The 27,447-nt window shown below is 33.4% G+C and overlaps 1 protein-coding gene across 1 annotated transcript; it reads right to left on the bottom strand.

Annotated features, from left to right (window-relative positions):
* Window positions 1–300: 300 nt before the first annotated feature.
* On the bottom strand, window positions 301–26,227 carry LOC148277868 (angiotensin-converting enzyme-like). The gene is made up of 14 exons (XM_088232262.1): window positions 26,154–26,227; window positions 24,785–25,004; window positions 22,960–23,209; window positions 19,635–19,820; window positions 18,024–18,215; window positions 14,188–14,302; window positions 10,875–11,027; window positions 10,346–10,470; window positions 7,578–7,662; window positions 6,518–6,611; window positions 5,238–5,312; window positions 3,690–3,764; window positions 2,727–2,860; window positions 301–810 (listed from the first exon to the last, which is right to left on the bottom strand). The coding sequence occupies exons 1-14, from the start codon at window positions 26,201–26,203 to the stop codon at window positions 507–509; spliced, it is 2,058 nt and encodes a 685-aa protein (XP_088088388.1). The 5' UTR covers window positions 26,204–26,227; the 3' UTR covers window positions 301–506.
* Between the last annotated feature and the right edge of the window lie 1,220 nt (window positions 26,228–27,447).

Genomic DNA, 27,447 nt, shown 5'->3' with positions numbered 1-27,447 from the left:
TACATTTGTCATTTATTCAAAATATTGGACATACTGTCATCGTTTGTCATTCAGACATACTCAAAATATTGGACATACTGTCATTCGGACATACTAAAAATATTGGACTTACTGTCATACATTTGTCATTTAGACATACTCAAATATTAGGCATACTGTCATATATTTGTCATTCAGACATACTCAAAATATTTGACAAACTGTCATACATTTGTCATTCGGAATACTCGAAATAAACACAAATGACAAAATTCGCATTTTTGCATATTTTATATTAACAAATATAAAATATAATTCAACTTTTTGTATGTGCCATAGCAGCGTTTATTTGTCTCTAAACTAAAATCTAATTTTCTGTACGAAAATATGTATATTTGTATATTTTTTTAAGTATCTTCGTAAGTAACCTATAATTTAACATGTTTCTAATTTTATATGTATACAGGATTTAAAAATAAAAAATTTACATAATTTCAACAATGCTGACTGAGATCTTTAAAGGATTTTCAACAAATAACGCTTCCATATTTTGACCGAATTGATAAAATACTGATTACTATTGGTAATATCAAATTGGAACTTGATTTGAATTCGTTTCCAGTATTTCTATAAGGAGAGAAAAGCGCCATGTCTTCATAGTTGGTATTCCATCCGATAATTGGTTCGTCCCTATTTTGGACCCTTAGCCATAGTTCCAGGGGCTTGAAATATTTGACCAACGATTCGGGAGAAACTCTGCTTGATTTGCCTTTGGTCAGTTTCCTAATAACTTCGGATGTGGGCTTTGAAGCGCCTATCTGCATCACTTCGCTGAAAAAATAAGAAGAAAATAGCCAAGCGTATTTATTTTTTATTATATATTTTATTTTTTTTTATTATTTTAAATTTCATTGATAAACCCTTACGGGTTACATACATTTAACAAAATATTTTTACTTTTATTAATTCACATTCTACTGTTAATGATAATATTTTTAACTTCTTTTGTAAAAGTTGTCTGAGTCTTTTGTTTAGTTTTGTCTGGTAGTTTATTGTATAATTTCAGTCCATGGTTTATTAGTCTCCACTGTCCTTGTCTCGTTATAGAAGGTTGTATTTTATATTTTTCTGATATTCTCGTATTGTGTCCATGTTTACTACTGTTTTTTGCAAGTTTTAGTTCCTCGTCTACAATTATATCAGAGGCTAATTTAAGAATCAGTTTTAAGGATTCTAGTAAAAAGATTTCAGTTGCATTTGCTTAGTTTGTTTGAAAAGTTCTTTAGTTGCTGTTAACTTTAATATTTTATTTTGATGTCTTTGTAGTCTGTTTATGTCATTTTGATTTCCTTTTCCCCATAAAAGTTGCATATAACATATTTTGGTTTTTACGTAGACTTCGTACATTAGATTTTTTCCGATTTTGGAACAAAGTTTTTGATTTAAAAAAGGCTCAGTAATGTCACCACTTTGTTAATTAAATTGGAGATATGAATTGTCCATGTCAATTGTCTGTCTATTGTTAGTCCTAAGTATTTAACATCTTCAATTTCAGTTTGTCGTTCATTATTTATGTAAGCATCTACTTTATGTCATTTTTTTCTATATTCAACATGGATAATATTGCTTTTTTTTTCATTGATATATTTGTGTTTGTGTTTTTCATTTATTTACGGACTTATTTAGTCCACTAAACAATGGTTAATACATTTCTTTATAATATATACAGATACAATTGAAATAAAATACAACTACGGAAAACTAAAGCTAGTAACAAAAAAATAAATAATAATTACTTTCTCAAGACAAGATCGTGTCATCTCAGCAATTGTTTAAATCTAAAAAGACTTACACCAAAAAAGTCCTGATCTTGTCTCGAGTTTACAATGCGACACAATCGGGACATTTATTTATTTATTTAACTTTTTGTACATAAATTTATTTGTACATTGGCGGGCTTATTGCCAAATGCCAATTTCTTCCAACCAACCAATAAAATAAAAGTTTTATTTTTATAATTCAAGTTACAGAACATATTCAATAGAAAAAAAATATTAAAAAGCTAAAGATATATAAAAATAGAAATAAACGTATTTGTTTATAAATTACCTTAAATCAAAACTATTACTCAATGGGAAAAGGGTAAAAAGAGGAAAAAGGAAAGGAGGAGAGATTAAGGAAGAGAAAGGAGATGTTTCTTCAGACGTGATTTAAACAGAGATAATTTAATAACATCTTTGATGGTGGACGGGAGATGATTCCACAGTCGAGCCGCATGGACACTATATGAGTTAGAGAAGAAAGAGGAATTGTGGATGGGTATTAAGAGAGTGCCTTGAGAATTAGAACGAAGAGGTAAACCATGAACTGATAAGCGTTGAAACTTTTCACGCAGGTATATAGGAGCGTTGGGACTATGAAGTACAGTGAACAGAAGTGAGAGGGAGTGATAATATCTCCGCTGTCTAATTTTGAGCCATTTCAGTTGCCTACGATAATCAGAAATGTGGACGTATTTCCGACCAAAAATGTACCTTATGCATGTATTCTGAAGTTGTTCGAGTTTATCAAGGACATCAGTGCGTGCAAGCCATAGATTTTTTCTGTGCTGATCGAACGCCCGACGAAATCTAATTTTTATCGCGCATAAGAAAATATTTTTAATCTACAATTTCCCGTTATACTGAACTTTCTCATTACGTAACATCTCGAACGGCGTCATTATGACGTAACATCGAATACCTCACCTCAAAACTCTGCCTGCTTCTCGGCTCCTGTGCAAATCGCACTCGTGTAGGGGGCCCAGGTGGCCAGCGGCCTGGCATAGATGATCGAATATTTGAAACTCCAAAACTGTTGCCAGAAAGTATTTTATATACTCCTAAAAACAAAAAAAAAATAGTAAAAAAAGTATTTATATTTATGTATACAAGGGTTGATAAAAAAAAACAGTGAATGATTTTTTATAGCAGCAACTGCTGACGATATATCCATTTGAAGTAATAAGTCCAATAGCCTGATCCGTTGAGATAGTCAGTGTCAAGTTTGAACAAGTTGTAACTTATAGGTATCCAACATAAAATAATATTTTAATTTATTTCAACAGAGAGGGAAAACGTTTTTGAGAACGGAATATGGAAGTCTAGCCATTTACAGGGCTTATGACCTGTCATTGGCTTGCTGGCATCAGCAAGCATTTGGACATACTCAAACATCGTTGAATTAACTACCTGGTAAAAGAAGAAGTATAAAAATTGTTAAATTGTTTTCAGGTGTTGCCTGGTAGGTGATTTGGTTCAGCCGGATGAATCTCACCCACGTGATAAAGGTTTTAGCTCCTTTACTTCACAAAAATCAACAGATGGAAGAGTTGAGGAAATGTGTATGTTCAAACGTGGGCAAAATGGTGAATGTTACACAGTGTGTTAAGTGGCCACTTAAACCAGCCAATGATAGGTCATAAGCCCTGTAAATGCCTAGACTTCCATGTACCCTTATTTGAGGTATTCTTCATCCCTGTTGTAATTTGTTAATTTTAATGACTCCCGAGGGGGTGAAATCCAATCTTTTGTCTACGAACATTTGGACAAACTCAAATATTGTATGTTTCATATATAAATAACATTTTTAAGTATATATTTTCATTTATTTTTTTAAAGCATTCATTACATAATATGAGTTATAATTTTTAAATGTACATTGTTACCCACCTGATCTGAAATGATATGGTATTTAGATCCGGGATCAAAATCTGCCTCTGATCTTGGAACTGGTGGAATGACACCCTAGAATTATATGTAAATATTAAAAAAACAATGAAAAAAGTTTTGTATTTATATATATTTATTACTCTGTGATAAATAAATAAAACATATCATAAGAAGATATAAGAATACAATCGTATATAACAAAGTGAACTAAAAAAATAAATCGTTGCATTTTTATAAATTTTTTCATCTAATATTTTTGCAATAAGGGGATTTTAGTTTTCACAATAATGTTATGTTTATTTTGACAGTAGGTATTCTGAGTTTATCATTTTTCCAATAATGTGGGGTTTATTTATTTTAATAACAGCTGTTTTTTTTTAATTGGGAGATAAGGCTTGCACAGATTAACTTTTAAAAAGTACATTATGCTCTACATATTAATGAATGAGGAATGTGGAAATTGTGGAATCAGATAATGAGTTTGGAAGGAGAGAAAAAGAGGACCAAGAAAAGTAAAAGGATAAAAACATGTATTAAATAAAGACATTAAAATTCAGGGAGTTCAGGATTCTGAGGATATATAGTAATGTTTTAGGCGTTTCTTGAAGGTGGCTAGAGAAGGTGCATTTTTTATACAAAGAGGTTGCTCATTCCAAAGTCTAGCAGCTTAGGTGGAAAGGGAATAGCTGAAAAATGATGTGCTATGTGGAGGAATGGAAAGTGTTCTCTCCTGAGAAGAGCGAGGCGAAAGACCATTCTCAGAAAGGTATTTTGGAGCGTAAGGGTTGTGAAGAATATTATAAAGAAGTAAGAGAGAAATAAGTAACTCTACCCGACCGAGTTTGCTTGACTACAAGAGGATATGCTTGGCTACAACAGTTTAGAGACTTGAAGGAATGTGTATTTGACTACACATTTTTATCGATTGTTGCGTGAGATGGTCGATAAGCCTGAGATTATGATGAGCATTGGTTTGTATGTTCCTGATGAGGACGCAAGGCAGCATCAGCATAGAATGTTTCATATTCCGATAAACAGGACCACCCTGCCGTTGGAAGGGCTACCGCTATGCTGAACAACATCGCTCTGGATGTTGATCTGTTCCATGTATCCGAAGGGGTTTTCCGAAGCGGGATTCTCCTACTATTTTGACAAGAGTCTCTTTATGTATTTTTTGTCTTTTTATAATATGTACGTCCTTCATTTTAGTTTTTAATTTATGTATTATTTTTTTTTTTAATCAATTGAATTGAGCTGAGAGATTGAAAGTTTATGCGCTGATAAAAACGAAGCCTCTTGAATTGATTTAAGTGCTCCGTTCACTCTGTTCCCGGCATTTACCCTCCTTTCAATGTCTTTCTCAGTCATTCCATCTCTAGTAATATACTTCCCAGATACACAAATTCCTCCACCTGTTTCAATATAACCCCACCCTATTTACAGTAATTTCACAATGAGTCATACTTTTTAAAAACGATCACATTAGATTTATTCATAAATTCGATTAAATCAAAAATATTTTAAATACATATTTATCATAGTTCTTACCTGATATCTTAATTTTAATTCCCACCATCTTGAATTCATATTCTTTACTCCATCTTCAAACACCTGCCATCTCCACTGGAATAATAATATATCATTTATGTTATACATATTTCAATTATTTATCTATCCGCATGAAATAGGGCAGGGCCTCGATTATGATGGGAACATAAGGACGTCATACCTTTACCTTGATGGTATAGTTGAAGATAAATTCACTCAAGTGGTTATAAAGATATACTACCGACCCCCCCCCCCCTTCAAGTTTTGTGCAGGTGCATCGATATGAAACAAGGGGAAGCGTACGTCACAGTACACATATCTACGCACTAAAATGACATAGCTTCAATATGACATCATAGTTGAAGATAAAATTCTCCCGAGCGATTACGAAGATACACTACCGATCCCCCCACCATCAAGTTTTGATGTATCGATTTGTACCGACGGGTCTGGAACTCATCGATACTTTTATCTACGCATTGAAAAAGTCAAAATTTTGTTCCGCTGAGCAATTTTTCCTTTAATTATGATTTATTTAAATTTTTAATCGTTTCGAGGTTGTTACTTTTTTTCTTAAAAGCCTAAAAAAATATGAAAGAGAAATAAATAAATTTGGAAGTCGAATTAAATTCCGAAATAATTGTCAGTTTAATAAAACGAACGCCTAGATGCGAAATTAATGTCGCTAGGTTCTGTCCTATTAACATATAAGAGTATCTGGGCGTTAGAAAGTTACCACTGTAAAAAAATAATTTGGTTTGCACGACGAGTCTAGGACCCCGCGATACGTTTATCTACGCATTAAAAGTAACAAAATTTTGTTTCACCAAGCAATTTGTCCTTAAATAAAGATTTATTTAAATTTTTTATCGTTTTGAGGTTGGCGCTTTTTTTCTTAAAATCCTATTTAAAAATATGAGGGAGAAATAAGTCAATTTTGGAGCCGAATTAAATTCCGACATGACTGTCAGTTTGTTAAAACGAACGCCTAGATGCAAAAAATAATTCCTAAAGATTCTGCCGTATTAACATATTTATAAGAGTATCTAGACGCAAAAAAGTTGCCACTATAAAAAATAAGTATGTGTTAGTGTTGCCACTTTTTCATTCGTCTTTATTAATTATATTGATGAAGGTTTTTTTAAGAATTGCATTATGACAAAGCAATCGCGATGACCATTCGACTCGAGGGCTCAGGACATGTCTATGTGTATTAATAATATGTCAATGCTATCAGCTAAATATTATGAATAAATAGTTAGGGTTTAAAAAATACTTACTTGATCAACAAGATAGGCAAACGGAAGGTATGCCACTTTTTCCAGGGCCATTGTCAGCAAAAAGTTCATTGTCACTTCATAGTTATCTGAAGTCCTGAGAAAAATAAAACATGAATTAAGATTATTAATATAATAAATAATGCTTACTGCATAATTAATTTTTCAGGGTTCTTGCTGATAATAATTAGTGATATTTTATAATACAAAAGAAGCCGCTTTCTCGAGGGACCCACGATCAATAAAATATTCTCACGGGTTAAAACGCCCAGTAGCTAAATCACAAATAACCATCGACGTGCTAACAAGTGACGCGATAACAATTTCTCTCCACGGTTGTTTATCGTATTCGCGATCACAATGAAACATCCGTGAACACCTAATATTAAATGTAAAAAATATTCACGTTCCACGACGTATAATCCTGCTGCGCAATCACATATATGAATTTCACCGGTGTAATATGGAAAATATTCCAAAACTGCTATTTTGATTTATTTATTATTTATTTATTATTTATAATGCTATTCATTGCATTCAGCCGGCGGTTGGCAAGCCAAATGTCAAGAAAAGCAGTCGCCATTGTAATTGTAATTTAATTTTCACTTTCGTGTATTAGATACTCCTTACTATTTTGCAAATGCAATATATTGTATTATTTTTTATAGTAAACGCCGATTTTTCGCCAGTGAACTGTATTTATTTACGAGGAAAACAAAAAACAAACCGACACGAGCGTTGACTTAGAGATTACACACGCGTTGACTTATGACTGCGACAACTTAAGCATGTTCATTATTGTTCATTGTGATCGGTCAAATGCTCAGGATGTTTTTAAGCACGTCGATAGTTTTGTGATTGAGCTACAGGGAGAATTAAATATAAGCTTTTCTGGACAATATTTAAATCTCTTCATGAAATGGCTTCAAGATACCTATCGAACTTCTGCATGAGAAAAAATACATTTCAATCATTAATGTTTAATGTAATGGATTACGCTGGAGCGTCTCTGCTAAAAATAACGATGGATTCAAGAATGGATATTTTTTTTATAGATATTTACCTATTGTTGTAAAGGCCAACTCTCTGTAGATGTGGTATGTTATAGACGGAAAGTGTCATGGCGTTGGCAATTGCCTCGTGAAAAGCTGAAAAAAATATAATACAATGTAAATAAAAAATAATGTAAGACAAATTATTATACAAAACAATTTTGTATGTATGTATGTATTTTTAATTTATTTTAAATAAACAAAAAATATTAAAATTGTAACTGACTACAGTCACATGCAATCTAGTTATATCGGTTCTAGCTGGGAGGGAGTCAAGTGCCTGAACATCGCACAAAATACAAGATTGGTCAACAGAGAGCGCTGTCGAAATTCTATAAAATAAAGAACCAAAGTCAAGTTCAAGAACCAAGTTCTTTATATTAATACGTAACATCTTATCCCTAATTAAACTCAAGCAACTATATTTTATTTTATGTAATTCAATTATAACTTATGGCATAATAGGATGGGGAGGCACTTATAAATCGATATTAAAACCTCTCGAATCTGCTCAGAAATCAATCATTAAAATAATTTTTTAAAAACCCTCAGGTACCCCAGCGTCAAATAATTTGAGGAATTCGAGATCTTAAATATAAGACAATTATATATTTTTAGAATAATAATGTTTGTGCAAGTAAATTATTCTATCAAATCCCAAAAGGAACACTCCCACACTACCAGAAGTCAAACTAGAGGATGGGTCATGGGGTTTATCACAAACTCTGAATTTGGGCAAAGAAATTTCAGGTTTCTGGGCCCCAAAATATTGAATATGTTACCCAAAGATTGCAAAACCATGACCCGGATTCAATTTAACGAATTTGTAAAAAAATGGTTACTGGATTTAGGTCGAGAAAAATCGGAAAATTTACTCAAAATAAATTCCTAGTAAATTAATATTGTATACCTGTATAGTACATTAACTAGTAGGTAGTAATGTTGTTGTTTATTTTTGCATTAAAATGTCTGCCTTAAAACGGGTTGTACCTAGTTAGGCAGACTAGACATGATCCAGAGAAATCTATTACCAAGTGTTCATGTAGTAGATAAAGTTATTGTTATTTTTGTCAATAAACTATGATAATTATTAACATATTACAACAGAGGTGAAAAACATTTAAGAGAAGGTAATATAGAAGTCTAGGCATCTACAGGGCTTATGACCTGTCAATGGCTGGTTTAAGTGGCCACTTTACACACTGTGTAACATTCACCATTCTGCCTATATTTGAACATCTCTATTCCTTCAATTCTTTCATCTGTTGATGTTTGTGAAGTTAAAGAGCTGAAACCTTTATTTATGCGGGTGAGATTCATCCAATTGAATTATTTCACCTACATACTAGGCAACGCCTGAAAATATTATTTTTTCAATTTCTATACTTCTTCATGGACCAGGTAATTTATCAACAGTTAATATAAACAGCTTCCCAGGGAGTTGAATCCAGTTCTTGTCTACAAAAATTTGGACAAACTCAAAATATTTATGATAATTATTATTATTATTAAAGACAGATCACTCTCTTTTCCATGCTGACAGCCTCCCAACAAATGCGTGCCGTTTAATGGCATTCTAGGACAAAGTACAAAAAACTACAAAAAAGTTTTTTAGTTTAAGCGTTATTTAGGTATTGGGTTTTGAATGCCCTGAAGGGCTTTTACCCAATGCATTTTTTTGTTTCAATAATAGCCACCATCATCATTACTGCATACCGCATCCAAAGACCGGATTTTCCTTAGCTATGGCCACATGCAAGAAAAAAATGCTCTTTGTTAACGAAAAAAGTTGCCAAAGGAAGCTCTCTAAAACCTGGTACTCTTATGCTGAAGACGTGATTCCAGAAGTACACAATATATGCTTCATTGGATTGAAGAAAAGGGGGAAGTGAATTCTTTACCGACTGGGATTGAATTGATTCGTAATGTTCGATTCGCTGAAATTATTACAAAACTTTTTTAAAGCCTCGAAATTATTTTTAGAAGCCACCAAATCTGTATCGACAGGACCTATGCAACAGGGGCGAACCGTTTATAGAAGCGATTATGCACAGCTTACCATTATTTGACCAACCATAATAATATTTTATTGTAACTTTATTTACCGAAAAACAAATAAATAACTATCCATTTAAAGTAGATATAAATTATTCTAAGCTAGGTTTAAAAAAGCAACTCCCATAAAAGAACTATAGGGTCCATAGTCCATAATCGATGACACACACGTGTTTAATTCGTTCACCTGAAATAGACTAATGACCGATAATGCAATGTCCTCATTTTCTATCGAATCCATTACATACGTATAATGCAACTCTTCAGTATCGCACGTTAAACTGGGAGCATTGTTCTGCACTACATTCACATCGTCCCTACCATGAAGAAATAAACTACAAAAGAACTTCGTCTATAAAGAGACCACAGGACGCAACGCCAGTCAGTCGGCCCAACAAGTTCAGTTCAGTCGGCCAGACCAGCTTGAGGAAGTCACACAGTTCCAGCATTTAGTTCAAGTGCAGTCTCTTCAACCCATCATCGCCGTTACGCTCGTGCTACACAACCAAGTGCTGTATCTTATTCGCTGTGTAATAAATACGCATTTAACAGCAACCTCGTGTCTTCTTTGTCAATCTCTTGGGGTAGGAACTCCAACCAACTCTTAACTACCTAAATCCTACAGAACTAACTTAGGGGGACTCGTTACAATAGATTACAGGACGCAGTGACGTCAGGAGCTTATTTAGCAGTGATGACTGTCTGCGAGAATAATGATTTGTACCTGGATTAGCTCCATCTCTGAAGACCTGTGTTTGGTCAGAGTATTGCAGATAATACTGAATGTGTGCCATCTCATGGTGAGTAGAAACCAAATCTTGCATTGTGATTTCAGTACATTGCTTGATCCTAAAATTAAACAATAATGTAAATCAGACATTAATTCAAATGAAATCCCTCTAAACATCTACAGTGTTGCACAAACATGTAAAACAACACGCTGATAATCAGTGCACATCGGTGTTCATAATATTAATGTTTGTATTTGGAACTACCCTCAGAGGCTATTGACGGAAGAAAACAATGTGTCTCACTCTTTCTGCGTTCCACCTTGCTCGACTAACTCATCGTAGTGTCCATAGCGGTCACCATTTTTTTGGTACCTGCAGTACCAGGTACCAGTGCCTTCTTGAATTCACTCCTATCTTCAGCCAATAAATCCATACAGAGAAGCAACGTCTTTTATCACTTCTACACAAACTAATTGAGGTATAAAATTGTACAAAAGGTATGTTTTATAACTAAAGAAATACCTGTAATCCATTTTATTGCAGAAGTCCCAGGCGCTGGCTGTACATTGGACACTCTTGTCTGATGGCCTGGACAACATAGACGTTCTCCAGAACTCTGGAGGGACAGCTTTTAGTCCCATAGAGTTGTAGTACTCTTCAGCCAATTGAAACATTCTAAAAATACAAAAAAAAACATTATCATTCATCATTCTCATTTCCTCACCCAGCGGTGCATAGGACACTGCATGTGTAAACCAATTGCAGCATATTTTGATCATCTTTAACATTGAAGGAAAGGTGATCTAGTCGCAAGCTATGAGAAGTTACCCATATAAGTTTAAATTAAGTAATGATTATTACTATCTATGCGATGATATTTCTTCACAGAGTATCGAACATCTGTTATTTCAGTGCCCATTTTTCAGTTTACAACGCCATAATCTTGAAGCAGAATGCAGGAAAGATAAAATATCCTTAACAGATATTCAAATTGTAGTTAAAAGTAGTTATCACGCGCCATTGTTCTTGGACTTTCCAACAATGGTGATTGGACTCATAAAGGTCATTAACCAAAATCAGTGATCGAACATCCCATTTCCAAGACAAACAAAAACGATTTTTTCCGAGTACTTTGGCCTTTTACATGACACATAAGGCTACTAAATACAGGGATCCAAAATAAAAAAAGATCCAGTCCAGAAATATTGCCAACTGTGAAACAGGCGTCGCGGTTTTGATTCCCGCCAGTTGCAGTTGCAAGAAAAAATCCAAGGAATATATTTTCTCAATGAGGCCATAGAAAAACAAACGCAAAATTAGGAAATCATACAATTTTCCCATTTTAAAACGAATGTTTTTTTTAATCGGGCAATAATAAAAAAACAAAAACACATAAATTAGATAAAAACAATATGTTTTAAAGGTATTTCTGTTAAAAAATATACTTAAAAGTTTTATGTAACTAAAATATAATTACTCTTAGACTGACCTTTAGTACAGCCCTAATTGCTTTCGAAAAGGCTGGTCTCAAGGTCACGAAAAAGTCAATGAGATATTGTTTTAAATTAAATATTACAACTAGAATTATCTTCTTTTTTTTAAAAAAAGAGAATACAATTCTATAAAAAAAGGCTTCAACTAAAGTATTTCAATATTTTTTTATTTTTTTTTAATATTACCGCAGGCATAATTTTAAGTAGAAATAAAGGGAAATGTCACAAAAATATATATGATTTAAAATGCTTGTATTTTTTTCAAAAACAAAAAATTAAAACTTTTATGTTAAATGTATTATCTTCAAATTATTACGGCAAATTTTTGTTCAATACTTCGTCTTTATTGAGATCCCAGATACCTAAGTTTAGTCTAAATTTGAAATGGCGTAACCTGCCGTTCTAAAAGTAATTATAGTTTAGTTACATCAAACTTTTAAGTATATTTTTAAACAGAAATACCTATAAAAAATATTGTTTTTATCTAATCTAAGTATAACTTATAATTTTTTTTTATTGCGCGATTTTTAAAAACATTCGTTTTAAAATGGCAAAATCGTATGATTTCCTAATTTTGCGTTCGTTTTACCCGACTACAGCCTTAAGATGTCTAAGAAATGTCCATTGAATTTAATTCAATTTAAATATAAATTTAATTTAATAATTTGAATATTGGAAAGTGGAAGCATGCAAATAATTATTAAACAATACAATAAATTAACAATATTTTGAGTTTGTCCTAATTTTTGTTGACAAGGACTAGATTCAACTCCCTGGGGAGCTGTTAATATAAACATATTACAACAGAGATGAAATAATTCAATTAGATGAATCTCACCCGCATAAATAAAGGTTTCAGCTCTTTTACTTCACAAACATCAACAGCTGAAAGAATTGAAGGAACATAGATGTTTAAACATGGGCAGAATGGTGAATGTTACACAGTGTGTAAAGTGGCCACTTAAACCAGCCATTGACAGGTCATAAGCCCTGTAGATGCCTAGACTTCTATATTACCTTCTCTTAAATGTTCTTCTGTCTCTGTGGTTATACGAATGAAATTCGTTTTTTGCAACCCGATATATATTAAATAGTCGTTAAGTGGTTAGGGTCAAAGCACCAGTAAATAACCACCCCCCAGTAAATGACCATTGGTTAATAAAACACAATATAATAAGAATTGCTACATGTGTCCAGTCAAAAAACTTTTAACACTAGAAACTATGACAAAAGCAGTAGGCGGACATATCTTTTGGTAAGAAACAAATCTATCAGTTTTGATCTGTGAGTTGTCAAAGGGTAATAGTGCGTCTTTCCGTTATTGTTCTGAGATTGATGGTGTTTTTATAAGGAAAGGTGTGGTATGTGTTTTATTTGATGCTATTGCTTATGCAATTCTTTAAATATATCCATATTCTAATGTGTTAGGGTGTTTTATAATGTTATGATGTAACTAAATTTATTTATTTTATTTATAAATTTATTGCAAAAAAAATAATATACATACTTAATAACAGGGAATGTATATAAAACCAATTAATGTAAAATGAAAATGGAGTGTTCTCTGTTTATGATAGTCTCCATCTAACATGGCACAGCCTGTTCTAAGATGGAGATTTTTAATCTTTAGAGCGTAAATAGTCCTATACTAATAAAACAATAACATAAAAAAGAAAAACTAAAACTAATCACTAAACTAAAACTAATCAAATGTAAGAAATTAAAAATCATTATTATACAAATGTAAAGTATATATGTGTGCCACGAATACATGTTACTTAAACATAAATAATATAGTATAATATATAATAAAACAAATATAAAGCAATGAAATACATAAAAATATAAACAATATTTGTACCAATTATATAAAGTACTACGTTTATTGATTTACATGTATTTTTCAAAAAAATCTCTCGCTACACTATTTACGAGTATATGTGCAGTTATTTTTATTTTAAAATTTGTTTTACATTTTGAGTCTTTTATATTTGGCAATAAATCATTGAATATAATTACATTGTATTGCTTTTTACCAAAGGCGGTTGATACAATGAGTATTATTTTTACTGGGGTAGTAGTGGTCATTCACTGGTGATTCTGCTATTTTTTAGAGTAATATTAATTATAATTGTAATACTCGTATTTCAATAAAAAAGTAAAAGTACTTGGAAAAATATATGTTTTTTTTTTTGTTTTCTTTTATTTTATACGCTTAAATAATGAAATTTATACCTTTAATGTGGATTTCACTACAAGCGGAACCTTAAACGGCCATTCGTTGGTACTTTGGCTTTATATACTACTATATACGATAATTAGTTATTTTTTTCTTTACTTGCCTCAAAGGGGTGAATCCTTGTCGAAGTAATTCTGATGTGACGTCTAATGTAGGGGTGTGTGGGAACGGCATGACAATATCAGATATGGACTTCCAGTTCTGAGCCCACATGTTACCTGGAAAGCGATCATTAACCCTTAAAAGGCTGTGCTACAAAATTTCTTTACACGCGGTGATGTGACATCGTGTTACCTCAAACAAAAGACAGAATATTCTGAAGTTCACACAGTTGAAAAAAAAACATAGAGACGTATTGTTAACACTTGGAGTACCGGCCGAATACACATTGAATTTACCCTGTGCCCGGCCCATTTTGGTGAAATTTTATGCTTTGTGAAGGGTTTCTTAAAAGTGTCATAATTATGAAAATACAGGGTTAAATTAATTGAAACTTCTAATATTTATTTGAAATAATTAAATAAGTCATTTTTGTATGATAGTTTTGCCAACATTGCCCTTTATGGAGAGCCACATTGCGCATTGCAATGTTCGCACATATACAGGGCCGGACTCCTTTTTCGGTTCTTTGAATCCCGGAGCCGTGTAAACACGTGATTATAATAACCATGCGTTGTGTCCCGGTCCCGTGTTTTCACATGGTTTACCAGCAGCAAAAAAGAACTAATAAAAGTCACTAAATGTCAATAAAATGCTCTTTTATAGAAAGCTGGTAAACCACGTGAAAACACGGGACCGGGACACAACGCGTGGTTATATAATCACGTGTTTACACGGCTCCGGGATACAAAGTGTAAAAACGAAGAATATTTTACAATACAATGATATTTGTTCATAAAATTATAAACTCTAATAAAAAACAGAATTTTGGAAAAAAATTGATCGGAACCAGCATGAACACGATCACAATACTAGAGAAAAGAACAAAATTAGACTTCCATTTAGGAAAAGGGCAAAGTCACAAAATTCAATTTTATTTAAAGCAATTAAAAAGTATTACGAAATGAAAAAAAAATATTTATGAAGAAAAAAACATATCAAAATTTAAAATAATGGTCAAGACAAATGTGATAAACAATTTATAAATTAAATATATTTGCAATGTTATTATTAGAACACACATAACAATATGTATGATATGTGTGCCCTACTTTAAGATTTAAAATAATTCCATTTCCATAATTCATAAAAATTAAAATATGATTTCAGCCTGCTATAGCCAAATAAATTAAAAATCATAAAGACGCCGGTCATTTTTTATCACTGTCAATAACCGACTGAATATCTTTCACGCAAACACCGGCCACAGAACAGCTTCTCTGTCCTCCTTGTTATGCGTTCTATTGTGCTCTCACGTATACAGATGTATTGGTGTCACATTCACTTTTCGCGTAGCAAGGATAGCATAGTCATGCAATTTTACTTTCCGAATCCGTTGTGGAAATGTCTATTTGAAGATTACAAAAAATAAAACTTCATCATTTAAAAAATAAGACAGATATATCAAGTCTTGTATCGTATGTAGACTAGTGTGACATCACAGCCAGACATGAGTTAATTTGTCAGTTTTAATTTTCAAAAAATAACTATGCGTTTTCATTCCTTTGAACACAATAAAAATAAACTCAATCCAACAAATATTCGCTTTTTTTATTTTAATTTAAAGTTGTATCACCTACTTCCAAATAAATACGCCGGCCATATAACTAGCGTGCACTCTCGCTTACTGCCAATAACCGACTGATTGAACGACTTAGTATTATTTACACTTTATATACATTTAAGTTCTTAAAGTACCTTTTGTATAAGTTCCAAATTTCTAACCTACATTCAAATTCAAATTACGAGCAACTTCTAACTCTTTTTCATTTTAATTCTCTGATAAAACGCCGCGTTGTTTTCGATATAAAATTTCTGTATAAAATATTAAACTCAAAGTAAATACTAACCTCCTAAATAAAATACAAATAAATGCGGGATCGAGAACACTCAGACATCGGGAAATATTTAAACTACCTTTGTTTTCAAATAATGCTACATACCACATACCTATGGCCCGCATGTGTCGGGAATATAATATATACTGCCGAAACAATAAAATTGACATTTTTCATGATACTCTCTCAGCTTTTGCGAATAATCTCTTAGGAATAAATCTTATTTAATAAGTTCTCACGTACAACTCAATTTTTATTGCATTGTATCCTGTATAAAAAATATATATTACTACTTAATATATAAATCTATTTTGTGTAATTCTATAATTGAAGATATATATGCATGTAAAATTGTATCGACGAATGCTTTCAAATTGTATGTTTTCTAGTATGTATCTTTGTTGAATTACCTATTAAAATAAAATAAAATATACAATTTATGTACATATAAGGGCGGCCATATTGCCTTAAGGCAATTTCTTCCTACCTACCCAAACCGTTCAGTTTGAGAAAATTACAAGTACATGGACATATTAAATCTTACGATTGTATATAAAATTAAAAACAAAGATTAACAAAATAAAAATATTTAAAAAAATAACACTTTACTATGAAGAGAGGAGAGGAGAGAGATGGGAAGGAAAGAAGAAGGATAAAGTTACAACTTAAATATTTAGATAGTGATAATGACAATCTTGACTTAAATGCAAATAAAGAAGGGGCGTCTGTAATATTAGTGGGTAGATTATTCCACAATCGAGCAGCTACTACTGTGAAAGAGGAGGCAAAAAAATTAGAGTGATAAAAGGGTATTAAAAGGGTTCTCTCGTTACTCTAGAACGAAGAGGTAGTCCGTGTTGTGATATAGGTTGGAAGAGCTCTCTCAGATAAACAGGCGAAGTGGGATTATTTAAAATATTGTGAAGAAGTGATAGAATGTGAATGTTTCTTCTATGCCTGATACTGAGCCAGTGTAGTTGCGTGCGATTTATATTTTTGTATCTTTCACGCAAACACCGGCGACAAAACAGCGTCTCTGTCTTCCTTGTTATACGTTATATTTGCGTGCTCTTTCTTATATATTTATTGTTCGCATAAAAAGGAAAAATAATGTTAGTATTAAAATCCCTTTGAAAATTTCTACGTGTTGTTATTTTCTTATTTTAAATATACATAAATATTACATGTTCTTTAAATTTGTTTTTTTAATTAATAGTTAATGTGCAAAACGGAAGAACTATATTCCTTAAAATATAGCATGATTAGAATGACATGTGTCAGAAAAAGTGACGACATAACTTTGTAGTGACGTCTAAGGAGCTATTAATATTGACACACGAAAAATCATTCGTATCTGGCGGGTTACTTAATTTTTGAATACAATGTTTGACACGTAAATAAAAAACAACATAAATATATAAAAGCACATTTAAAACTAAAAAATAAGTAAAATAAACCTAATTATTAACGACGTCCTTACAAGGTTGCATCATTTTGCATAAACGTTAGAGATGGGACAAATTGATCAATGTAAATTGATCGAATAAAAAAAAAAAAAAGATGTTTTTCATGAAAAAAGGATAAATGTATTATTTTTAGGTGAATAATTGTGTTAAACACACTATAATAGGCTTGTTTTTGCGTTTTTATATTAATTTTCGGAAACAGAGTTTCTTGATTGCTTGAAAAAACTGATAAAATCGATTTGATCAGTGATCAGTAATTTCTCATCACTAATGAAATTAGTTTGACAGCTGTCATTCTAATCAAACTATATTTTAAGGATTATAGTCTTCATGAACAGTTTCGGGAAATGGGCAGGCGCTTTTATTGGCTCCGATACTACCAGCTTTTCTAAACTCCTCATTTAAAAAAATTGTAAATCCTAAATATGATAAAATTCTTTATGGATATTCTGAAGACTCTAGACTTAAATACTTACCTAGTAAATGTGCTGGAATTGGTCCATCAGGTCGAACACTCGCTTCTCCGTATTTCCTAACCAACTTTCTTCTGACAAAAGTAAAGAGTTGCTTGTAGAGGGGTTGCAGCTGGCTGTAGATTTCAGACAGCTCATCCCTTATTTCTGGCTCCTCGTACGAAGACCTCATCTGCTCTCCGGCGTCAGAAAAAGCTGATGAAAAATAAACTAATTTAATTTCTAATGTAACCCTAACGGGTTTTTTAAAATTGTAAATAAATAAAAATAAAAATAATTTTAAATCTTGAAACATTACAAAATCTCCTGTTTTGCACTGAAAACGCGTCAACAAACTATTTTAAACAATTTACAATACCTAGAATATGCAACCAATATAATTTTATTTCTAGTTGGGTACGGGTCCCCAGCGAGGTGCCTCAAGGGTCTCTTCTGGGACCTTTGCTCTTCATAATTTTTGTTAATGACATTGATAATCGCGTTTGCTTTGTTTTGCTGACGACATGAAAATTTTTGCAACAATCAAGACCCCAGCTGACGTCTTTGATCTGCAGTCAGATCTCGACCGTCTAGAGGATTACTGCAAATCCAACTGCTTGGACCTTAATCCTTCTAAGTGTTCAGTTATTACATTTAGTCGCAAAGTAAAATTTTTACGTACTATGTGCTTAAGGGTCAAAACCTCCAACGCTCATTATGTGTAAAGGATCTAGGTGTCTTCCATGATAGTAAATTACTTTTTGACGCCCATGTTGACAGCATCATAAAAAAGTCATCGCGTGCGCTTGGCTTTGTTATGCGTAGCTCTACGTCGTTCACTATGGCAAAGACACTTAAAATCCTTTACTGTACATTAGTGCGAAGCAACTTAGAATATGCATCACAAATATGGAATCCTATGTACAATGTGCAGATATCAAAAAAGTTACAAAAAAGTTAAAATTAAATTACAATTACTATGGCGACTGCTTTTCTTGACATTTGGCTTGCCAACCGCCGGCTGAATGCAATAAATAGCAGGATAAACATATAATTCGGATTATTTTCCATATTTACACTGGTGAAATTCAAATATGTGTTTGCGCAACAGGATTATACGTCGCGGAACGTAAATATTTTGACATTTAATATTAGGTGTTCACGGATGTTGCACTGTGATCGCGAATATGATAAACAACCGTGGTGAGAAATTGTTATCGCGTCGCTTATTAGCTCGTAGATAGTTATTTGTGATTGAGCTACTGGGTGTTTTAACCAGTGCAAATCTCTCATTTTTGCATGTGTAGTGGCTACACAGCACCGTAACGCGCGGAAGTTTTTAGGACAGTAAGGGAAAGATTAACAGATATTGCCGACGTCATGTGTATTAAATTTATGGTGGCCAAAGAACAGACGGGTATTGCAAAGATAGAGTTTAATATAAAGAAATACATCTTATAGCTTTGAAGGTCTGAATCTGAGTGGCGTTGGATTATTTACCGTCGGCCTCCTGCCGATCGCTACATTACAGGTGACCCCGCCGGCTCCCACGTCACATGTATTAGCGACATCTTGTGACAAGCTACTGTCACTACTTCGCTACAAAATGTATAACGATATGATCAGTAAACTTACAGTTCAATCTAGCGGCCTGGTTAGCCAATTGGACATATCTCATGAATTTGTTCTTCAACTTTGGTCCGGTGGTTTCTCTGAAGCTCTTCCAAACATACAATAGCTCCTTTTCAATCCTCGAATGGCCCAAAATTCGTGATATTTCGGGGTCTAGCTGCATATCGCAATAACTGTGTGAATTTTCACCTGGAAAAGGAAATTCTGTTAATATTGTATTGTAATATTATGTGCCTAGCTGCTTTAAACCTTTGAATTGTATTACTTTCGTATTTTTGTATTTGATTTGTTTATCTATTTTTTTTTTAATACATACAGCTTATTTTTTAATACTTTTTTTTAAAAACCAACTATACTTCCAAAGACTGTTCTATATTTTATTTCTTTTTCTTGTTTTTTTTTAATTTATGTTGTTTAAACACTCATCTTTTTATTTTTATACCAACTATACTTCTTGGTTACGAATGTTTACTGCTTAGAGTATATACATCTTAGAGTTCGTACTATTCCAAAGTTTGTAAGATTTTTTGCAAAGGAGGCGTGGTCGTTTGTTTAGTGAAGACGTTTTTCGTTTCCAGATGTTTATAAAACAGAATTGTCACAAATGCACGATTTTGGGTGATTTTTATTTTTTTTACAAAATACCGACAGAGCAATTGACAGTTCGAAGCAATACTGGCCGCGTACGTAAAAAATGAGCATCGTAAAATTCTAAAATCGACTACAAAACAAAAAATGAGGACCGTACCCACAGAGTTTTTTTGTCTCCCTTTGTCTCATTTAGAACATATTGTAAAAAATGAGCCCACTTTAACAGGCAACATGCATTGGACTGGTAAAATGTTTTGTTATCCCTCTACAGATGTATATACTCCAAGGTTTACTGCCATTTATATGTTTTGGTTGTCAGCTTTTCCCTGAGAAGTAAGAACCTGAGCAGCTTGGCAGTACCTACCGCATTGCAACAATTTACAATTTACAAATTCCATATTCAAATAAAACTGACATCTGTATTTTTCCTTCAAACAAATGATGTTTTCTGTGATCCGCGTGAAAAACTAACAACAAAAAATAATATTCCTACAGCTTTCATATAAAGTTACCGCTAAAAGCGTCAATGGCATTATTATCATCACCGCGTCTAACATCCAAAAATCCTGATACACAATGCATATTAAGATAGAACCCAACATCCGCATCATTCTCGCAAATAATATCTGGTGGAGCGAGGAGGAACACTTCAACACAGGTGAGTCGATTTCCATTGCATATTAAGTGGCAGTAACCGTCCTTAATAACGTGTGTGTTGGCTGACCGTGTTGGACCATCTTGAATAAGTTCATGCGCTCTCTAAGCTATCGAGGAAATAACCTTTGCGCCTCTCTCTCGCGTCACCACTTCTTAACACTGTTCCTATATTTTATTTCTTTGTTTTGTATTTTTTAAATTTTATGTTGTTTATATACTCATGTTTTATACGACTTCCATGTATGTGAAAGCCTTATGGGCGTGAAAAAATAATAAAATAAAATTAAAGTATCATAAATTGAACCATTGTTGTTTCTACCACCAATGTGTACCATTTTGGTACCATAAGCTGTGCTATGATTTATTTATTGTGGATAACTTATGTAGCGCCATTTTCGTAATAAAATACCTCAAGGGCGCTTTACATAGTGATTCTATTGTTAAGTTAATTTAATTGAAGCTTTTAAATTTGTAATTTAATTAAAATAATTTGTTTTGTTGTCACGTGCCACGGATTTATTCAAATGATTTAGAGGACAAGTGGGTTTTAAGTTTTTTCCGAAACATCACTTCACTTTCACAGCCTCGCACCTCTGCTGGGAGAGCATTCCATGCCATAGGGCCTGCGACCGCAAATGCGCGTTCACCAAATTTAGTGCGCTGTTTGCGTAGAGGTATAATAACTTTTCCTCTCGCCGTAGACGTAGCTGTATGCATTTAATTTGTCACAGCTGGTAGAAGCATGAACTTATCGTTCTACTAATTTGAGCGTCAAGAGATAGGTCGGAATTGAGTAAAACTCCCAGTAGTTTAACGGTGGGTAAAACGGTACTCCCTACATTGGGTAGAGCCGTATCCTGGATCAAATTCTGTCGTCTGGCTGAAGCCACCCAGAGTTGTTCAGTTTTTGATGGGTTTAATGTTAATCTGTTTTCAGCCATCCAGTTTCCTATTTTCTTGATGCATCCATCAATTAAATTGACAAGCACACTTCTCTCGCCTGGTTTGCAATAAAAATAAATCTGCGTATCATCTGCATAGCAGTGCGACCACAATCCACATTATTTGATTATGTTCTCTATATCTTTAGTGTAAAGGAGATAGAGAAGTGGTCCGAGTACTGAACCTTGAGGCACTCCTGTAGACACCCGAAAGTTGGTTGAGCTTTTACCCTGGAACACGACTGCATATTCTCTTTTATTAAGATATGAACTGAACCACATATGTGCCTGATCACGGATACCCGGATGATTGTATCAAAAGTTGAACAGTAATGGTTATTTTATTGAAAAAAAATTAAAGGTTGTTATTTTCAGCGTCAATGTGCTCGGGAAATTTCATAATCAAATGATGTTTAATATTGGTTTAATAATAATACATGTGCCAGCCAGGATTTGTAGACGGTACCACCTGTTTCATGTACCAATAAGTAAAACATCGTATGTCAAAAATGCTTTTTTTCGTAGGACTTTTTCAATGTACAATACAAAATTTAAAAATATAGATTATACAAACATCACTCTGTCAGATTTAAAATTTACACTAAAAATGTATTATGTAACTTAGTAGACATTATAATAATAAATATGTACATCTCCCTCCCCCCCTCCTTATCCTCTCTTCAAGCATTTTTGTCCTTATCCCACCCAATTTACAGTAACTTAATGTTCTTAAAATTAATATTTAAAAAATCTTTGATTATTGAGTACATGAAAATAACATTTTTATATGTACAAATTGTATGTATTTATTTGATATGTAATATATATTTTCTTTACTAACTTTGTATACTATGTGGAAATCTGTTATTACTTCTGAGTTTATACACTATATCTGTTTGTTTACTAAAAATATGCATGTAGAACTGTTGATTTCCCTATTAAAATAAAATAAAATATTGTACAAATATTAGTGAGGAGATGGGGCAATCTGTATTTTGTCTCCTTCCTTATTTCTAGTATTGATTAACATTTTTTATTTAATTGGAAATAGAGAACTAGTAGAATCTCAATCATCCGGCACTCTGTAGCTGCAAGACGTGTTGGGGTATTTATTTTACAACTATTATTAAAAATATTACTTTGGGCTCGATAAGGGTATTCGTTGTATCCTTCATAACCAGAGGTGTCGAATGGCTGATTCTGGTGACCGTTGGATTGGTAGCCAGCTGGTGAGAGATCTGCACGATCGTAGCTCCTGGACTGGTAGGGACGATCGTGCTGACGAGGGTATGCAGAGACGCTACTTTGGCTTGGAATGTTGCTATGGGAGAAGGGGCAGATCTTCGCGCTATTGAAGGCATCCTTCATTTCGGAAATCAGCTGCTGAATCTGGAAATTAAGATTATTTGCATCAATTGAAATTGAAATTAAAATATCTATTGTAATTTTTAATTCCGATGTGCTAGGTAAAATCTGAAAAGACAGGGGTGTGAATAACAGTATCAAAAGATTTTAGTCCACTCTATCTTCTTTTTTTATTTATTTACATACATTAGTTTATTGCATATTATTTGAGACGTAAGTCCCAACTCCGTTGGACTAAAAGTCCTGTGTTGAGTTGTGACGAGCAATTAGTTGACACAGACAAATCAGTATATCACCACAAATATAGAATCAGATATACAAAAAATAATTCAAAATAGCATATATACGGCACGTCAATGTGGTAAACATTAAACTCAAACATTCGAAAAATCATCTCGAAGATCTATCCCAAAGAATCCCTAGTCGTGTGATGAATTGACTAATCTTCATATTCTGGACATTGAGGCATAAAAACAAAAGTTGCTCTTAGAAGATTTGATAAATAGCAGATGTTGACTTCTGGTGACACGGTTGGGAACATGAAAAGAAATTGATTGCAACAGAGATGACACATCACTTAAAGCATTAAGTATTTTGAAAATGCATATAAGGTCCATCTCAATTCTACTCTCTCCAATGAAGACACATTAAGAGATTGCTCTATTTCAAAATCCCTTTGCAATCCGCGCAACCATGCCACTTTTCTTAGAAAACGGTGTTGGACAGACTCGATATGGTCAATATGAGTCCTGTAGAATGGAGACCAAATAGGAGAAGCGTATTCTAGATATTTAAAAAAACATGTTCTTTAGACCCTGTCACATCCGAAACCGCGATAGTCAGTATAGGCAAGAAGACATATTTAAAAAAATAGGTTTTTTTTATTTTAAATAAAATATTTTTAAAAAACTAATGGTTGCTTACTTCTGCAGAGGAGAAGCGAGAAGGGGGCGGCCGTGTGGTTGACGGTATATCACACTCCCCCTCTTCTCGTTTCTCCCCTGCAGAAGCAAGCAACCATTTGTTTTTTTTTTCTATATTTTATTTTTTTAGATTTTAGTCGTTCTAAAAATGCATTTTAATGTGTCAATATGTCTTCTTGCTCATACTGATCATCGTGGTTTCGGATGTGACAGGGTTAAAAGAACACCCTGTTTATACAATATCTGATATTGTCAGAAAAACGTTCATATTTTTTCTACAAAGATTACAATTTATTTTTTTCTTTCGATTTAAGAAGGCCGGTCCTAAAACCATTGAAACGTAAAACGCGTTAACACGCTAAAGCTAGGGTTTCCTAGGACAGCGGTGCCCGTATTTTAGCGGCCGTAGTGAACGGTGGTGCAGTGAACAGCCGTCGTAAAGGTGATTAGATAGTGGTTTCCTAGGAAAACGGTTGTTAAATGGTGTTGTTAACACCGTTTTCCTAGAAAACCACACTCTAGTCACCTTTACGACGGCTGTTCACTGCACCACCGTTCACTACGGCCGTTAAAATACTGGCACCGCTGTCCTAGGAAACCCTAGCTTTATGGATCACAACGGCGAGGGAGACAAGGTGATTAGCCCTGCGTTCCGAGTACGCTGTTACTCCCGTACCTCTATGTATTTGTCGTCCGGCAGCGCTGCCCTGCTGGGCAGCACTATCCTGGCGAGCTGGCGGCGAGCGGAAGCGTCCGGAAGCCGCCGCCAGCCGAAGGAAGCGGCTCGCCTCCAGGAGATGCGTTCGAATTTGGCGCTCAGGGCCAGCTCTTCGCCCATCCGCCTTCGGTTGTGTTCGGTTATGTTCGTCACGAATCGCCACTGCGCTGACGTCACCCTGGAAAAATGCTTTATTTTTTTTATTTCAAAACAAACAAACCATCACGCCGTTTCCCCGTAGGGGTAGGCAGAGAGTATAGAGCGCCTATTCAATCACTCTATTTTTTTTGTTTTTTTTTTACAATATGCATAAGAGGTAAAACAGAGTATTAAAAAAATAAAGGATAATTACATAGCAATAAAATACATTTTAACAGTAAAAATAATAAACGAAAAATTCCACAAAGGCATGGCCTGTTCGTGGGTACACAAGAAATGAAAAACATTTAAGAGAAGGTAATATAGAAGTCCAGGCATCTACAGGGCTTATGACCTGTCAACGGCTGGTTTAAGTGGCCACTTTACACACTGTGTAACATTCACCATTCTGCCTATATTTGAACATCTATATTCCTTCAACTCTTTCATATGTTGATGTTTGTGAAGTTAAAGAGCTGAAACCTTTATTTATGCAGGTGAGATTCAACTAATTGAATTATTTCACCTACATACTAGGCAACGCCTGAAAATATTATTTTTTCAATTTCTATACTTCTTCATGGACCAGGTAATTTGTAATCCAGCCATTGACAGGTCATAAGCCCTGTATATGCCTGGACTTCTATATTACCTTCTCTTAAATGTTCTTCATCTCTGTTGTAATATGTTAATATAAACAGCTCCCTGGGGAGTTGAATCCAGTCCTTGTCTACAAAAATTTGGACAAACTATAAATATTGTTGATACAAGAAATGTTTAGGAATTTTTTCTCCTATATAGGCAGTAATAATATTTTTGTGTAACAAGAAAGAGAAAATAAAATATCTGCATCCATCAACATTCGCATCGTAGATCCTTTTAGCCGTTATTTCGCTGTCCATTCGCTCTACGTGTCCAAACCAACGCAGCACCCCTTTCTTGGTTCTGTCGATAACGCATGTCTCGGCCTTACACAGTTCACGGATCTCGACATTTGTGCACCTATCATACATCGTTTTACCACACATTCGCCTGAGGGATCGCATTTAACCCACTTAAAATAATTAAAATCGGCCACCTAAACCTGACAGGTCATAAACCCTGTAAATACCTAGACTTCCGTATCTCAAAGATGTTTTCCCTCTCTGTTGCAACAAATTTAAAAATTGTATTAAATTAAAATAATTACCTGTAGCACATACCAGCTGCTTCTCTATCATATTCTCTGAGGAATTCCATTGCCTCGCCAAGATTCGTATTTGTTCCCTGAAAATAATTAAAAATACGTTTTATTAGGCAGGTCATAAGCCCTGTAAATGCCTTCTCTAGGTGTCTACACGCATAGCTTTCCCGCATGGACATAATGCTTTCCCGACTTTTGCTAATAATCTCTTAGGTATACATTTGAATTAACAATATACTAAAAGTACTCGTGTATAATATATCTTTAATATAATATATTTTTAAATACATATTGATTTATTTTTTATGTTTTTTACTATGTTTTCACTACATTTATTACTTTTTTTTTTTGAAAAAAGAAATATTTGCGTTCTTATGATTTACCCAAATATTTAATTTTGAGGGGCCATTTTCAACGAGTTGTAAATAACTCACTGTTAGAAAATGGAATCAAGTTGGGGTAGAGTGGGATTCGAACCACGGACCTTTGGTCCGTGAGTCCGAGACACTAGCCACGGGACCACAACCCGATCAAAACTTTGTTTTTATTATGTTTTTGCTTCGTTTTTTTAATACATATTTACTGTTTTTACTACACTTTTACTATGTTTTTACTACATTTTTACTATGTTTTTACTATATTTTTACTACATTTTTACTATGTTTTTACTACATTTTTACTATGTTTTTACTATATTTTTACTATGTTTTTGCTACATTTTTTACCATGTTTGTACTCCATTTTTTACTTTGTTTTTCACTTTATCCTCCATCTTTTTAACTGTTCCTGTATATTAATTATTGGTTTTTATATTTTGACTGTCTTTGGGGTAAAAAACTGGGTAAAACGGGGTAAAAAAACCCTAGTTAGGCAGTCAAAGCAACTTTGTATAAATTATAATTTTGAGTATGTAATATAATGATAATAAATAAATAAATAAAATAAATAATCGACGATTTAAAGACCATATCAGTTAAAGAAGTATTTTATAGTGAAGAGGGTTCAGGAGGAATTTCTTATATATTATCCATGGCTTGATCCCACTGAGTCTCTCCAGTAGCTCAATCACAAATAACTATCGACGTGCTTATAAGCGACGTGATAACAATCTTTCGCCATGGTTGTTTATCGTATTCGCGATCATAATAAAACATCCGTGAACATCTAATATAAATAGTCAAATATTTACGTTTCGCGACGTATAATCCTGCTGCGCAATCACATATTTCGATTTCACTGGCGTAAATATGAAAATATTCTAAAACGACTATTCTTATTTATTGCTAACTGCTATTTTTAT

The sequence above is a fragment of the Micrasema longulum genome, unplaced genomic scaffold (assembly GCF_059751315.1).
Source record: "Micrasema longulum isolate JH-2025_06_02 unplaced genomic scaffold, ASM5975131v1 h1tg000964l, whole genome shotgun sequence".
Classification (NCBI taxonomy): Eukaryota; Metazoa; Arthropoda; class Insecta; order Trichoptera; family Brachycentridae; genus Micrasema; species Micrasema longulum.
This window is presented reverse-complemented; position numbering and strand designations above follow the sequence as displayed.